General features: G+C 37.7%; 1 protein-coding gene across 2 annotated transcripts in view; it reads left to right on the forward strand.

Moving 5' to 3' along the window:
* The first annotated feature begins 16,004 nt into the window (after positions 1-16,004).
* The window catches only part of LOC311063728 (uncharacterized protein), a 10,181-nt gene continuing 9,862 nt past the window's right edge, over positions 16,005-16,323 (forward strand). For both annotated transcript variants that reach the window (XM_084083285.1, XM_084083286.1), the window contains exon 1: positions 16,005-16,167. In XM_084083285.1, coding sequence (XP_083939411.1) covers positions 16,092-16,167 — 76 coding nt within the window. In that variant the 5' untranslated portion in view covers positions 16,005-16,091. The remainder of the gene's footprint in view (positions 16,168-16,323) is intronic.

Below are 16,323 nucleotides of genomic sequence, written 5' to 3' on the forward strand. Positions count from 1 at the left end.
CCTTTTATAAAATAAAAAAAAATACAATAAACAAACAATAAATACAAAAAAAAACATCACATTAAAATCCAGTAAATGGAAGTTAAAACAAAACATACATTACAACTGTTTTTTTTTTGTGGATATTACATAATTTCCAATGATATTATCCATCATAGACTAATGCTATTATGTAATTTTGACAGGCCTATGAAGTCATGATGACTAAGAAGAAAACAGGAAAACAATAGCACAACATACATGTCAATAATTAACAGTACAACAATAAAAGGAGAAAAACTAAAACAAAATACAGATAATAGATACAATAAACTAACAGATATTCAAATTAATATTTGTACAAAAAAAAAACTCTTGCTGACCTCCATCTATCCCGTCACAGTTCATCCATTTACCAATTTAGTTTATCCACTTAAGGCTGCCATGTTAAAGGACAAGTCCGGACTAGAATAACAGCCTTTTTTTTCCTACTTATATTGATCCCAAATAACTGGCCATGGAAAATTCATGAACAGACCATAAATAGATAGCCATGTTTTCACTCCACAAAAACCTTAAGGAAAACTCCTTAGACAGAGACTAAGAAAATATATTAGTGTTTTATTTTGTCATGCTCATAAAGAGCTCCAAGTGCTAAAAGTGAAAAGTGCAGCAGCAAACGTTTGGGTCAAAGGACCATCGTCAGTGCCTCGCCTACTGACCGCCGTGAATAATCAAGCTTTACCCACAAATGACAACACATAAATCCACATCACATACAGCGCCTATGGTCATATGTGATGTGGACTGACGTGATGAAGACTTACCTGCACATGACTTAAGTGACGTGAAATGATAAGACGGGACGCAAATCAAATTATACGAAATGATACGAGACATAAGTCCACATCACATACTACACTACACCCCACACACTATGGTCATATGTGATGTGGACTGACGTGATGAAGCTTTAACCGCAAATGATTAGATCTGATATAGCACTGACGATGGTCCTATGACCTAAATGTTTGCTGCAGCACTTTTCACTTTGAACACTTGGAGCACTTTATGAACATGGAACAAATAAAACAAAAAATTGATTTTCTTGGTCTCCGTCTAAGGAGTTTGTGGAGGGATTTTTTTTTCTGCCAGTTTTGCTTTGTTTTTGAGACCAGCTACAGTCAGTAAATATTCCTCTTTTTCCTTTTAGTTTCCTACAATAAAAAAAAAACATATTTACAGAAATAAAAAGTTTATTTTTCTAAGGACTCGTACATTTAAGGCAACAAATGGAACCAAATGGACCCTGGTCCACTGTTTCCCAAGTTATGGGTCGGGACTCAATAGTGGGTCGTGGACACATTTTCTTGGGTCATGAGTAAATAAATCCCCCCCCCCAAAAAACGTGTTAATTAAGTATTCAATCAAAGCTTCCAGCAGGTGATTGGCCCGTGGATTACAGTTCATTGAACATTGTAATGTATTAAATACATTTGAAAATTACACCGGTTTGTTCTGCATGGAGCAGATAAGACATATTGGAATATTGTTGATGTCCAAAAAACATTATAACAAGTTAAAATAGACAATCTACAAGATCAATGTCACAAAAATAATCAAACATTCAAAATAATGTAATTTAAGAAAATGCTAAATAAAAAATTCCATAAAGAAAAGAAAATAACAAAAATCTACAAGAGTGAAGATCTACAAGTTCACAAGCTCAAACGAATTTCATAAAGTAAATAAAAAAGAAAGAAAAGCAATTCCATAAATTAGGGTAAACATTTGTTTAACATACAACTTGCATTTAGTTGAAATTTAAACCAGTGGTTCTCCACCTAAATAATTGGCAAAAACATTAAGATTTAATATAAAAAAAAGTTATACCAAATAACTTAGTATACTAAGTTAGTTCCAATGGATTGATTGGTCTTAGTCTTTAAAGCATGCTCTGAAAAGGCCCACCCATCTGACCACTTAAAACGGCTGCCATGTTAAGTGGTCAGATCCAGAATAAGGCTGAGAACCACTGATTTACACATTTCAAAGATCTACAACTACGGCAGATGAAAACATAACCCTATCGGTTAACACTCTGTACATGAGCAACATTTAATTAACTTTCACAATTAAAATCATTTTTAGAGGAACTATATTTTATTCAACACTTTTTAAAGCTCAGTGGACATTGTTACTTTGTTTTAATAAAAACCTGATAATGCTTTTAATCAGGTAAACAATAACTTACAAGTGTGAAATAAAATCTTGACTCCTCAGAATATCTAAAAAAAATATTAATTTAATAATTTACAGACCATAAATGGGTAGCCATGTTAACATCTTTATACAAAAGGAAAACCGGTTGAAGAAAAGACTCACTGCACAAAAACCTTAAGGAAAACTCCTTAGACAGAGACTAAGAAAATATATTAGTGTTTTATTTTGTCATGCTCATAAAGAGCTCCAAGTGCTAAAAGTGAAAAGTGCAGCAGCAAACGTTTGGGTCAAAGGACCATCGTCAGCTACAATTTATTTTAAATAAAAGGTTAGGGTTATAAAACAATTTTGAGTAAACAAAGTTTTTCAAAAGAACCCCATACATTTAAAAACAAATCAATTCTGTTTAAAATATTAAAAGAGTAGTGAAAATAGCAGATCTACAAGCCAAACTTGTAGATCTGCTATTTTCACTAGGTCCCAGAGAGACATCACGTCTCTTTTGTGTCTATAGTACAATTAAAATTAATTAAAAGAAAGAAAAAATAGAATATGTGCTATTTCATGAAAAAAAATTAAAATCTAAGCAATAAATTATAAACAAAAAAAAAAGTGTTTGTGAAAATAGATTTACAAGCTTGTTGTGAGCTTGCAAATCTATTATTTTCACTAGTTTGGGTCCTGAGCTAAAAGGTTTGGGAACCTCTGCAGTGGCTCAATGCCTGGTAGCAGTTAAATATAGAGCTTAAACATTTTGATTGACATCAGTTATGACTGTAATGTTTAGAATGCAACACACAGTTATAACACATGTTTATAATGCAATCACACAGTTATGACTAATATTTATAATGCAATCACACAGTTATGACTAATATTTATATTGCAATCACACAGTTATGACTGTAATGTTTAGAATGCAATCACACAGTTATGACACATGTTTAGAATGCAATCACACAGTTATGACTGTAATATTTATATTGCAATCACACAGTTATGACTGTAATGTTTAGAATATAATCACACAGTTATGACACATGTTTAGAATGCAATCACACAGTTATGACTGTAATATTTATATTGCAATCACACAGTTATGACTGTAATGTTTAGAATGCAATCACACAGTTATGACACATGTTTAGAATGCAATCACACAGTTATGACTAATATTTATAATGCAATCACACAGTTATGACTAATGTTTATTTTATTTTCCAGAAGTAATACAGTCTACAGTGACTGAACTGCCTCTTACACAGTGTCACAGTGGCTGCTAGCTGATGCCTATGAGTTCAATTCAAAGTTTACAATTTAAATGGTGCATTTATCTATAGTACCTTTAACCAAAGCACTTTGTACTGTGCATTACATTCGCCAACCTACTCACCAGGGGGAGAGATAGAGAGATGAGAGGGATAGAGAGAGAGATAGAGAGACTCGTATAATTTACATCATTTTTGGACGATTGACATAAATTATACGAGGCGCATATGACGCAATGGCAGCAACATTCTTTGCTTCATGTTCTCTGCATCAGTCTCAGTCCAGCATCAGTCCATTTTCTTCATTATTCTCCTGCTAAATGACGAGCATTGTACGCAAACAACGTGAAACGAAGTCCACATCACATACTGGTCATATGGTTGTATGTATCGTTTATATTATATTATTATTATTATTATGTGATGTGGATTGACGTGATGAAGCTTTACTCGCAAATGACGGCACAAATAACGAGCAACTATACGTGATGCACATGCCGACATCCGTCACACACCTTCACATCACATACTGGTCATATGTGATGTGGATTGGCGTGATTAAGCTTTAACGCAAATGACGCAACGCAAAATCAATTGTGCCAATAATTGTCAGCAATACAGCAACAGCATGAATGACATTAGTACACAACATACAACACTATGAATGACATTAGTAAACAACATAAAACACTATGAATAACATTAATACACAACATACAACACAAGCAACAGGAATAACCAAAGTCATTAAATGCATATGATATGAATGATGGCCCTACATCTCTCCCTGTTCTGACCTACTGTAAACAACAGCGTGTACCTCGCCTAAAAGAAAAAAATGCCGCCGATGTGAATGACGAGCTATCCGCAAATGTCGTGAAATAATCACAAAATCACATAAATCCACATCACATACGACCAGTAATTCACATACGACCAGTAATGTGTTATTATTATTATTATTATTATTATTATTATTATTATTATTATTATTATGTGATGTGGATTGACGTGATGAAGCTTTACTCGCAAATAGCCTGAAACGGTACAACGCCAATCAAATTACGCGAAACGACACACGACGTAAAGGACGACATGCATCACATACCTCCACATATGTTCATATGTGACGTGGACTAACGTGATGATGTTTTACCCGCATATGTTGTGAAATGACACAACACAACACATACATCACATCAATGCACATCACATACGGCCCCCCTGTACGGTCATATGTGATGTGGGCTGACGTGATGAAGACTTACCTGCATATGACGGAAGCGACGTGAAATCAAAAGTAATTTTTACCCGCATGTGTTGTGAAATGACAACACATACATCACATCAACCCACATCACATACTACACTACACTACACCATGGACTTATGTGATGTGGGCTGACGTGATGAAGACTTACCTGCACGGTGACGTGAAATCCTGAGACGCGACGCAAATCAAATTACTTAACGCAAAATGCTACGAGACATAAATCACATAAACGCTGGCCGTGACCCAATAATAAAAAACACTGGTCCAGTCCCTTCTTACTTATTCTTCACGAATGACGGGCATTGAACGCAAACGACGCAAACCGCTGGCCTGCCACCCGTTAAATGACGCAACGCGAACGGCGCTGATAGTGCAAATTTTACGGTTAAAGCTAAAAAAATGTTTAGTTGATACTATGACAGGGCAAAAAAAGCTATATTTTTAACTTTATCAAAAATTTATAAAGCACAAATAGGTTTAACTATGTGAGTTTGCTATGTGACCAAGAGCCACATATACTATACCCTGTCACTATATTATACAACCTAGTATACATATACTGTACCCTGTCACTATATTATACAGCTTAGCGTAGGCCTACATATACTGTACCCTGTCATTACATAAACAGCCTGGTATACGTATACTGTCAGTACTACAAATGGAACCAAATGGACCAGTAACGGGTCCATTTGGTTCCATTTGTACACACAAAAACCACAAGACACACGAAAAGAAAAAGGTTATAACTTTATTCAAGCAAATAATGAAGAGAAAAGAGGGGAAGTTAAAGTATGGAGGTCAGGCAGAAACTGTGTATGTCCAAAATTGTTACTTTTTAAAATGGACACAAAATAACCTGTGTTCCAATGTAATTATCATGATCTTTGCGTTGTGAGCTTGTAGATCGGCTGTTTGTACTGCTTTAGTGTGTGACACTGTCACACGGTATGACCAAGTAAAGAAATGTATTTACGACAAAAAAAAAATATATACACACACACACACACACACACACACACACACACACACACACACACACACACACACACACACACACACACACACACACACACACACACACACACACACACACACACACACACACACACACACACACACACACACACACAAGGTTTCTGCCCGACAACCAATGATAGACTGTGTCACTACTATCACTTACCTTGAACAGCAGCCACGACTCAAACAGCAAATGAAATTAAAAAACACTAAGAAAGAAGCAAATGACACACATCATTTGCTTTCTCTTTTAGTTTGCACAGACCTACAGCATAGATGACTGTAAACACGGTGTTAATGGGGCTACATGCTACCATAATGATACCAGACATAAATCACATAGCTCCACATCACATACATTTGTACACACAAACTACTAGTGAAGAACTAGTGCAATAGACAGGCAAGAAGAAAGAAATGTGTTTGTGAAAAGAAAGAAAGACAAAAACAAAAAATCGATCAAATAACTCGGACACAAAAGTAAATAAAAACAAATAATTTTGTTATTGCTTTATTAAAGCAAAGAATAGAGAAAAAGAGGAGAAGTTACGACCACATATGGTCGTATGTGATGTGGACCGATGTGATCAAAGCTTTGGGCGCAAATTACGTGAAACAATAAATAAAATCACATAAATCCACATGGTCCTATGTGATGTGGACCGACGTGATGAAGCTTTACCCACAAATGACGCGATGCAAATGACGTGAAACGATAGACAACGCAAATGACCACATACATGGTATGGTAGCATGTAGCATGTAGCCCCCTTAACAAGCAGCAGCTGCAATCAAAAGGTTCCTACCTTCCTGCCATCTTCACTTACGGACGTCTTCTTCGTGTTCTGTAAAGACACAAAAAAGAAAACAAAAACGTTGAGTTGAGCAGGCCTTACAGGGTGACATTTTGGAAGCCAAGATGGTCTGTAGAGCCATAAACTGGTCACTGACAGGGCTGTGCCACCATTATGGCATTTTACTTGCGTAATTGTCACAAATAATTGCGATTAAGGATTTAATTGTATTGTACATGAACATTGAACATGTTTGAAAATAAATTAACATTTTTGTAACCAGAAGAGTGGGCACCCGGGAAAAGTGGGCACTTCAATGTGTAATTGGCCATTTCTATTCCTCAAAGTAAGTAATTAAGTAACTTAAAGGAGTAGTTCACCCACAAAATGACTTATTTTTTATCAATTGCACACGCCATGAAGCCTTGAATTCATGGATTTGTTTTTGTCGCATTCCTATGCCAATAATTATATTCCCGTCTCCTACCGGCTAATGTATCCGGTAGGAGACACAAAGTAAATTATTTGTGTCTCCTACCGGAAATACACCCGGTCATCAAATTATTGGCTTAGTAATGAGACAAACTAAAACAAAATCATGAATTCAAGGCTTCATGGGGTGTGCAATTTATAGAAAATAAGTATTTTTTGGGGTGAACTACTCCTTTAAGTACATGATTTGAAGATGCTTGACTGGCCTACAGCCACTGTGGGCATAAAACAATACGTTTTAGGTCTGATAATGATGTACTCACCCGTACATGTTCACATCATGTATACTTTACATTACTTAAAAAGGGATAGTTCACCCAAAAACGTACTTCTTTTCTATCGATTAGTCACCCCATGGAGCCTTGAATTATGGACCGGTAGGCAGCGGTTCCGGTAGGAGACACAAAGGAGACTCTTTGTGTCTCCTACCGGAACCGCTGCCGGTCATCAAATTATTGGTTTAGGAATCAGACAAAAACATATCCATGAATTCAAGTCTCCATGGGGTGACTAATCCATAGGAAAAAGTGTTTTAAACTATCCCTTTAAGACAGGGGTCTTCAACGTTTTCAGGCCAAGGACCCCCTAGCTGAGAGAGAGATGAAGCAGGGACCCCCTCTATATTGTATAAAATTGTGTTTGAGATAAACATTTGCTGCTCTTTTTTCCCTCTACACCTATAACTCTTTGCTAAAAATAGCCGATCTACAAGCTCACTACGCCTTGCAGCCCGAGGCGTTGTGAGCTTGTAGATCTGCTATTTTTGGCTTAAGTTCTCCTCAGCAAAGGGATGCTAGGGTTCAAGTGGTTAATGTAAAAAAGATTTGGCGGACCCCCTGTAGTAACTCTGGGTCCCGGACCCCCTGTTGAAGACCCCTGCTTTAAGAACATTTTGCAAATTCGTCATTTGTTTTACATTTTGGGAGAAACATTGCCAATTTAGCAAAGAGGTGCAGTCTATTCCTGTATCAAACACCAAGTAAAGTCTACAATGCTTATCATTTCATCAAGTTCCAGAAACAACTAAAGACGGTGGCTCTCAAAAGTTTCATATCAAGGACCCCCAAATGAATATGCATTTGGCCAAGGATTGGGCCTCTTCCTTACTTCCTTCATATGTAATACTAATGAAGGCTCTGTTCTATTTAGTGCAGCACAGTGGTTCTCAAAGACACCCATAACTCTGAGTGTAAAAATGGAACCAAATGGACCTGTGATTTGTTTACATCTGTACACTCAAGAGTTACACACCCGTAAGGGTCCGTTTGGAACAGAGCCTTCATTAGCACCATTGGTAAGTGAGGAAGAGGCCCAATTTATTTCCAATATGGCCGGTGATTCCAAAACTCCAGTTTGTGCCTCCTACCTCCAGCAAGGTGTTGTGTTACGGTGAAATTGGTGACCTTCAGAAAACATGCGACCATCTCGTGGACTTCACAAAAACATCACCATGTCCAAATGTAAATAACAACCGTTTGTTTGTTTATGAACAGAGCAACTCCGTTCATAAACTAACAGCGATTGACTTTGGATGTTTGACATGTGAAGTCCACAAGATGGACACATCTTTTGTCAGGTCACCAATTTCTCCATAACACTGGTGGAGGCAGAATGTTGAGGGTTGGGATTCGGCTTGAAAATAAAACCACAGGCGTCTTCGTTCAGCTCTGAGCCGCTAGACCAGTGGCTCTCAAAGTGTGGTCTGATACCAGTCATCAGTTACCATGAGTATAAACCCTAGGGTTTATACTAGACCTGTCACAATTATTACATAATAGCCTAACACGTTTGGAGCTTGTAGATTGGCTATTTCCACTCTGCTAATCCCACTATGAATGTATTTTTTTGTAATTAAATAATGTATATTATTTGTCATATCTGCCTTGTGCAACTTTTATTTACGAAGCCCTAAAAGCCTAAAATAAATTACATTTGTATTCATAATGTTCCAATGCTCAACGTCAAACACAATTAAATCTTTGATCGCAATCATTTATGTGACAATGAATCGTCAACTTATATTTAATAATATATAATAATAATAACATAATGGTGACACAGCCCTAGTTTATAATGGTCAGCAGTGGTGGAACAAATACTGTTTTTTTTTACTTAATTAAAAGTATCAATACTGCATTGTAGAAATACTCTGTTACAAGTAAAAGTCCGGAATTTAAAATTCACTTGAGTGAAAGTACAAAGGCACTGGTATCAAAATGTACTTAAAGTACCAAAAATAAAAGTACTCATTATGTAGAATATCCTGTTTCACAAATTTCAAAATATATTAAAATCTTTTGAAAATAGCAGATCTACAAGCTCACAATGTGTCGCATCGCAACACATTGTGAGCTTGTAGATCGTCTATTTTCAAATGGCCGAAATGTATATAGGGCTGAAGTGGTTAATACATTTTTTGTAATTATAATTCAAATCTACAAAGTAACTGGTAACTAAAGTTTTCAAATAAATGTAGTGAAGTAAAAAGTACAATATTTGGATCCGAGACGTAGTGGAGTAAAAGTAAAAGTATTGAAATTTGGAAATACTCAAGTAAAGTACACATCCCTTGAAATTGTACTTAATACAGTACTCAAGTAAATGCACCTAGTTACTTTCCACCACTGCTGGCTAGGTGTGATCCAGGTACGTACCGTGTGGGGTCTCCCGCCGCGTGGTTGAAGATAGCTGGTATTAATAGAGCCGCGTAGGTTGTATGGCACCACGTCCCGAGCACCGTACGCCTTGTATCTCCAACGGAGAGCGTTCGTTGGCACCGTTATACGTTTCAGCTCTCAGGGCTCGTTGCTGCGTTGTCGAGGTTCCATCTTCCTGCCCCTTGTCCTGAGTTACAGACACTCTATTACCAGCTATCTCCTGATGACTCCATCCATCCTTTGAACCTTCCCTGAAGCATTCATACAGCGAGTCAAACGCTGAGTCATAGCTAGAAGCCATGACTCAGCGTTTTCAACTCACTGTATGAAGTAGATTTAGTCCACTCTGCAGAAGGTCACCACATGATTAACCTGCAAAACACAGATATACACCAACATCACATATAATAATAAAAACAATAATAGAAAATCGAGTTTTTAAGTAGGCTATAGTGCAAGGGTGATGCAACTTTGATGATGTAGACTAGAGGGCCACTATATTTCCACACTCACTCGAGGGACACATTGCATATTGTTACTGTCGGACAGAAAAAAAATAGCTGATCTACAAGCTCAGAGCTTGTAGATCTGCTATTTTTGCTATTTCGGAATCCTTAATTATTTTTGGGTATTTTCTAATTGGAATCCTGAAACGTATATTTTTTTATTTAATTTCAAATACATTTAGTTATACTTAAGTTAACTTTGTGAACTTAAATACATTGGACAGTCATTAAACTAATAATATCAGACTGAAGTAATTAAAGCGGGTCATGATTGCATGTTTGGAATTTGAACAGCTGAAATCAATAATATATCACTATTAACCTGCGGCCGCACTAAGTGAAGGTGAGGGCCGCATGTGGCCCCCGGGCCGCCAGTTGCCCATGTATGCTATAGTGTTAACCCTTAAGACCGGGAACGCATCAGTGTAACCACTTTAACCATTATCTTACACTTTGGCTATTCAAAAATAGCAGATCTACAAGCTCATAGCGAGGCACCGAGTGCCGCGCTATGAGCTTGTAGATCTGCTATTTTATGAAAAATCGTGAAAATGTGCATATTTATTTTATTCAAATCTTTGCTTCTGGGGGGTCCCTGGAACAACATTTTGAGATGGGGGTCCACGGCCAAATACATATCATTTTGGGTGGTCCTTGTCCTTGACATGAAAAAGTTTGATTATAGCAACATAAGTTATTTTCAAAAAACTGTTATGATTTAGAAGACATTTGTAGAATCCCCCCAGAAGCAAATATTAGAGTTAAAAATGTAAATCTTTAAAACATATTTTGAAAAATGTGCAAAAATGTTCTTGATTTCTTTTTTAAATAGCAGATCTACAAGCTCGTAGGTAGCGTGGCACTCGGTGCCGTAGAGCTTGTAGATCTGCTATTTTTTGAATAGCCCAAAGCATAAGATAATGGTTAAAGTGGTTCAACCTCTCGTCCTACTTGATCATACTACAGCATCGCATAAAAGCATCAACAGTAGCAGATCTACAAGCTTGAAACGCACAAAACACGGTTTGAGCTTGTAGATCTGCTACTTTTGCCATTTTTGAATCCTGAAAAGTAACAGTTTTGGACATTCTGAGGTTTCCTGCCGATAAAGACTATATTATAGTTTCATTTTAGCATTGGATCAAGACTCAGATTTCTTGTTATCGAGTTTGATAATCGATATTTAGTTTAGATTACTTATTCTCCTGCCTGAGTGTTATGTTATGTTACACCTTAGCTCCGTTATCTATCCTATCCTTAGGCTTTTACATTTGTTTTGTTCTAGATATTTTATGACAAGTATGAAATGTGAAAAGGGCTGCACAAATAAAACATTATTATTATTATGATCTCATCTATGACATTCTTCAACTCTCCAAAATGGTGTTTGTAGTTATATATTTAACTACAAACATTGTTAAAGTCTCAAACATCTCCATAAATGTATCAATTCTAAATATAAAGTGTTTATCTCAAAGGCACAGATGTTATCCCACCATACGGACCCTTTATGTTCAGTAATATTCCGTATTATTCAATGAATAAATGTTTCAATCTGGTCTGTCTGAACATCCCTGTATCATTCAATGGGTGTAAGTGGGAGCAGGTGAACGCCGGTATTACACCCCATGTAATCCAGGAAATACAATGACGTTCATCCACATACGGGATTAAAACACTTCTTTATTAAACTATACTGAATATTAACTGAACACTAACACCCCGTATGTAAGGATAACATCTGTGGCTTTCAGATATTCACTTTATATTTACACACTCACAGTGAGTGTGGTTTAAACTTTAGGTGACAATTTAGTTGTGATCATTTGGAACAAATATGTATGTTTGATGCTATAGCCTTGAATCAAGACTAGGCTATAATAGATGAATTAATCGATTTAGACATTTGCATATTATATCTATGAACTAAAAGTCAAGACCGGATAAAAATGACTAATTTGATGCATTTTCTCCCTCGGTTATAAAACACAATATTTCTTATATTTGTCCATGTTTGGTGTCATAATAATTCACAGTCCTACAACACCTCGAATGCTTAAATAATAATTGTGTTAAATATTAGTGGATAAAAACGTGTCATGTTGATATAAATCAAACATTACCTTCAGAGCACATAGTGGCACGGTTCACACCAAACTTTTCGAATCAAGAAGGCGTTGTGCGCCCGCGTCCAATTATTCACATCCGGTCCAAAGCCCCGCCTACTGGATCCGGTGCGCCGAACAAGACATAGACGCACCATTTCCGTTTCCGTTTTCCGACCGGATGTTGATCCCCAGACTGCTATCAGTCATCATCAACACTAAACCATCTACACCTGTGTGGAGTCAGAAAGCTCCACATTTTATACTTTGGCTTTTCAAAAATAGCAGATCTACAAGCTCACAGCGTCACTTCGTGGCTTGCTGTCAGCTTTGAAATGTTTTGAAAAATATCGAAAATGTTTGGAAAAGTTTGAATAATGTTGAATTTCTTTACATAAATCTTCTCTTCTGGGGTCCCTGGCACAACATATTCTCAGATGGGGGTCCGTGGCCAAATGCATACATTAATGTGGGGGTCCTTGACATGAAGAAGTTTGAGAACTGATTTATAGATCCATAATAATCTCCATACACATGTAGTGTCTGATGATGGACACTAGATGGCGTCCAAACAGCAGTTTTCCAGTCTGTCCATGATGACAAGTCACTGTTTTTTATAAAAGTTCAAGCGGGTGTTATTTATTTTTGCCATAACACCCACTTTTACTGTGTGGAAACAACGCCCCCACTGTACTGAGTACATCCATGAGTATTGGCTTCGGTGCCGGTGCTAGGCTGGACTTGAACGTGTGGCCTTGCTTGCAGAGATGGGAATTGAACCTGTGGCCCTGGTCGCCGTGTGGCTTTCTGTGCCAAAGCCCACAGAGGTGTCCAGTCCACCAACCACTGCCTTACTGCACCTCGACACATTTAAGTGTGGTTCCTGGATGTCAGTGTTCAACACATGCTTCAGAGTAAAGATGCAGGAGGAGCATTTGAACCCACAAGCTTTGGATTATGTAGACAGTGTCCTATCACCGTGAGCCACCCTGACCCATCAAGACCGGGAACACATCTGTGTCATTTTTAGATTTATTTGGCCCCTGGAACAACATATTTTACAAATGTTTGCTTTAAAAAAACTTATTTTGGGGGGATCAATCCTCTCAAAATGAAACGCAAGTGATCTCAGGGCGATAAGTGATAATCAATCAGTTGTGCGAGTTTCATTATAAATAGCTTTATTTAAGAGGGGAATTTTCAGTCATCCGCGGACTACTTTTTTTTCGCCGATAAAGTATAGTTTTGGACCATGACGGAGGCGCGCCGACTCAGCAGACCTTGAGGCTGAGGAGTTGCGCCCGAGCGCCCCCAGGCGCGAGTGCCCGCAACGACCAGCCGATGGTCCTGCTAGTCGACTACGCGCCGTCCGAGTTATGTACCGATAGGGACAGAATCGTAAATATTTTTCGTGGGGACTGCGTTTGCCCCACTGACTGCGTCTCTCTCACTCACTCACTCACACACACACACACACGCGCGCGCGCGCACACACACACACACACACACACACACACACACACACACACACACACACACACACAGAGAGAGAGAGCTTTTATCTAACCCTAACCCTCTCTCATTCTCGCACACAAACGGCCAGCTAGCTTCACTATCTATGGGCGAAATGTCTGGGCGAAATGTCCGACTTTTTGGGCGAACTGCGGAATGGGCGAAATGACTGGTATTCGTAGAGATAACATTACTGATTCCCCTACTGGTCTAATGTTGAATTGCATCTTCTAATGCAAAATATTAAAAGAAATGTGTCCATAATACTGGATTTCATTGTCAAAATGGCTTATTTTGCAGTGAGTGAAAATAAAATAATAAGCTGCAGCAATGTTTCAATGTATTAAGCTTTCCGAGTTGATGATATGATCAGCAACCAGCCAAGGGTGTGTTTAGGCTATTTTGTCTTCACCCAAATGTATTGAGAAAGTAGCCTAAGTTAATGTGCCTCATGTTTTATTATAATATGTAATAGTGAGCAGTATAGCATTCATGTGCAATGGGCTTCCATGACATTTCTGGAGCAGGTAAGTTATTTGGAAGTAGGCCTACAGTTTGTCAGAAATTAGACTAATAATCAGCGAATATTGATATACAACGAGCATGCATTCTCCTTTCATGACGTTAGCATGGACTGGCTGGTGTACAATTTACGGTACAGTTCTGTAGTAATGAGAAGTAATTTGTTCCTAATAACAACATAATAATTCTTATTAAGCAAAAAGGTATAGGCAGAAGTATAATGTGCCATGACGTTAGCACGGAATAGCTGGTGTACAACTTACGCTACAGTTCTGTAGTAATGAGAGGTAATTTGTTCCTAATAACAACATAATAATTTGTATTAAGCAAAAAAGGTATAGAAGAATATATGTGTCATGAAGTTTGCCCGGAATGGCTGATGTACAATTTACGGTACAGTTCTGTTGTAATTACATGTAAAGTAACTTGAAGTAAGTGGAAATAACATTAAATAAAGGCCTAATAAAGAACACATTTGTTCTAACGAAGCCTTTACAGTAGACTAATAGTAGCTAACATCACATCGTGTAGTAAGTAGTTGCGGGGTTCTTATTAGGCTTTGTTAGGTCTTATTAGGCTTTGTTAGGTCTTATTAGGCTTTGTTAGGTCTTATTAGGCTTTGTTAGCCTCTAGGAATTATGTTCCATAATTAGAGTATAATAACTGTGTTTGTTTCTGTCTAATAGCAGAGAACACCATTTCTAATAACACCTTTTGTTACTTTTCATTCAATTTCTAATTAGAACATAATTAAGGGATAATAGTGGAAAATAAGGGTATAACAACGTGTGGCCTTGCTTGCAGAGATGGGAATTGAACCTGTGGCCCTGGTCGCCGTGTGGCTTTCTGTGCCAAAGCCCACAGAGGTGTCCAGTCCACCAACCACTGCCTTACTGCACCTCGACACATTTAAGTGTGGTTCCTGGATGTCAGTGTTCAACACATGCTTCAGAGTAAAGATGCAGGAGGAGCATTTGAACCCACAAGCTTTGGATTATGTAGACAGTGTCCTATCACCGTGAGCCACCCTGACCCATCAAGACCGGGAACACATCTGTGTCATTTTTAGATTTATTTGGCCCCTGGAACAACATATTTTACAAATGTTTGCTTTAAAAAAACTTATTTTGGGGGGATCAATCCTCTCAAAATGAAACGCAAGTGATCTCAGGGCGATAATAAAGGATAGAATTTCAATGTTGTTGACTTAATTTATAAACAGCTTACTGTTTGCATCAACAACCTACAGTACCATCTAGGGCAGTATGTCAAATTCCTCTCTCCTACCATCATCTACAGATGTGGATGTTGGCAAACCTTCACAACATAAAGCTTTCAACAAATGAAGAAGAGATTGTGTAGACTGTGTTGACTTATAACGAATAACGATCTTGTGTGCCAGCTGCCAACCTCGCCTAGTCTCACATTATGTATATGCTTGTCATATCTCCATTAATGTTTTGACAGAACAATTTCATTTGTGTTGAATATAAACATACTCTTTATTCTTACAATTAGCTGTCACACATCCGACCGATGGGCTCTTAAAAGGAAGTATGTTTATAGTTTCAACTTCCTCTCTCTCATTCTGTGTCCAGAAGGATGTCATGCTTGCTATGAAGAGCAGGAGAGAGAAAGAGAGAGAGAGACAGAGAGAGAGAGAGACATAAGGAGGGTGAGGTTCTCGCTTGTCTTAACAGTTGGTTCCTCAATACCGCAGCTTGTTGTCTTGCTACAAACATGCTGGTTGTTCGCATTGATTCTTGTCTCTCACTATGGATATACACTCTACTCTGCTCTTCTCTACAGCTTTGGAGTAAGTATCACACTAGTTTGAATTACATCCAGATCTTGAACATCTGAATCTTCTACTTTGTGTTTTGTCACCTATTTAGAAAGTAGACCTTCTATAATATACTATACTGTATACTTATTCACAGATTTTCCAGACAGTGTAAGCTGAGGAAGATTA

This window comes from Gymnoscopelus microlampas, assembly GCF_963454915.1.
Source record: "Gymnoscopelus microlampas genome assembly, chromosome: 2".
NCBI classification, from domain to species: domain Eukaryota; kingdom Metazoa; phylum Chordata; class Actinopteri; order Myctophiformes; family Myctophidae; genus Gymnoscopelus; species Gymnoscopelus microlampas.